Source organism: Leuciscus leuciscus, assembly GCF_965113295.1.
Source record: "Leuciscus leuciscus genome assembly, chromosome: 9".
NCBI classification, from domain to species: domain Eukaryota; kingdom Metazoa; phylum Chordata; class Actinopteri; order Cypriniformes; family Leuciscidae; genus Leuciscus; species Leuciscus leuciscus.
Genome location: NC_138733.1, coordinates 35,471,690 through 35,473,199, shown reverse-complemented (window position 1 = coordinate 35,473,199; position 1,510 = coordinate 35,471,690). Strand labels below are relative to the sequence as shown.

General features: G+C 32.0%; 1 protein-coding gene across 1 annotated transcript; it reads right to left on the bottom strand.

Moving 5' to 3' along the window:
• Window positions 1–329: 329 nt before the first annotated feature.
• On the bottom strand, window positions 330–1,271 carry or55d1 (odorant receptor, family 55, subfamily D, member 1; the record flags this gene model as incomplete). The annotated part of the gene is made up of 1 exon (XM_082180840.1): window positions 330–1,271. One exon carries the CDS (start codon window positions 1,269–1,271, stop codon window positions 330–332), a length of 942 nt encoding a protein of 313 aa, XP_082036966.1.
• Window positions 1,272–1,510: the final 239 nt, after the last annotated feature.

Here is a 1,510-nt window from a genome sequence, read left to right as displayed (position 1 = left end):
GATATTGGTAATTGCAAAGGGTCAGTTTCTGGCTAAACACTGCTGAAAGCACAATGAAAATTTGTGATATATACATTCACATATCATATACAGTCTATGTATGTGTGTATATATATATATGTACAGTCTATGTATGTATGTATATATATATATATATATATATATATATATATATATATATATATATATATATATATATACAGTCTATGTATGTATATATATATATATATATATATATATATATATATATATATATATATATATATACTAATAACAGACATTTTCCTTCATGTACAATGAACCATTAAAGTAAAATGAAAGAGAGAAAGTTAATATGATTCAACCTTATTAGATAAATATTTAACAACCTGAACTCTGATTTCCTTTGTTCGAATTCCATAGATTACTGGGTTAAAGCAGTTCGGAATAAGATGATATGACAAGGTGCTTAACACACGGATATCTCTAGGTATGGTAGGCATCCTGTAGCCAACAAATGCAACAACAACACAGAAAAATGCCACCGCTATGACCATTAAATGTGTGCTACATGTCAAGATGGCTTTTTGGCGTGACTCACCAGAAGGAGAGCGAGATATAATGACAAAAATAACAATGTAAGAGCAGACTACAAATGCACAGTCACATGCTACTAAGATGAAAGCGATTGTTCCAGCCATATGGTTCTTGCTCACATCACCACAGGCTGTATTAACAACTGATGTATGCTCACAAACACAATGATAAATCACATTTGATTTACAAAAATAGAGTGGTCCAATCAGGCCGACCATCGTAGCAACACAAAGCAAGTTACGGAAAAAAAATGACAAACAGAATATTATTGATGTTTTAACGTTTACATAGTCATGGTACTGTAAGGGAAAAATAATGGCAAAAAATCTGTCGACTGCCATCAAAACTAAAATTGTCGACTGGAAAAAACCTGCCATATGCAGACAAAACGTTTGAACAAGACATTCATCTTTGTAAATCATATTTAAACCAAACAGAAAACTGATTAACATTCTTGGAACAACAAATATTGGCTGTATAAACCCAAGAGCTGCAATAAACCCGATCAGAATGTACATGGGTGCATGTAACTTGCTTTCTTTTACAATCACTAGCATTATAATTGAGTTTGCGAACAACGTGAAAGCAAAGATGACAAGAAAAGGAATGAAAAGGTATCGCCGATACTCTTGCAGATCCGTGAATCCAATCAAGTAGAGTTCCTGATGAGAGAAGTTGAATTTTCTGTCATCCATTCCTTGGATCAAAGTTCGCTTTGAATACGTAAAACAGTTAATAGTTACAGTTTAGTTTAACAGTTTACAGTTAATGCACAGAAAACATGTTTACAGAAGCAATTAACAATATAAGCAAAAATATACATACATTTAAGCATAAACAGTGTCCTTTAACCTTCAAATGTGGTTTGCATTTTATGCTCAGACCTGCATCAAAGGAATCTTAGAGATTTAATCATTAAAACATGCTAAACATT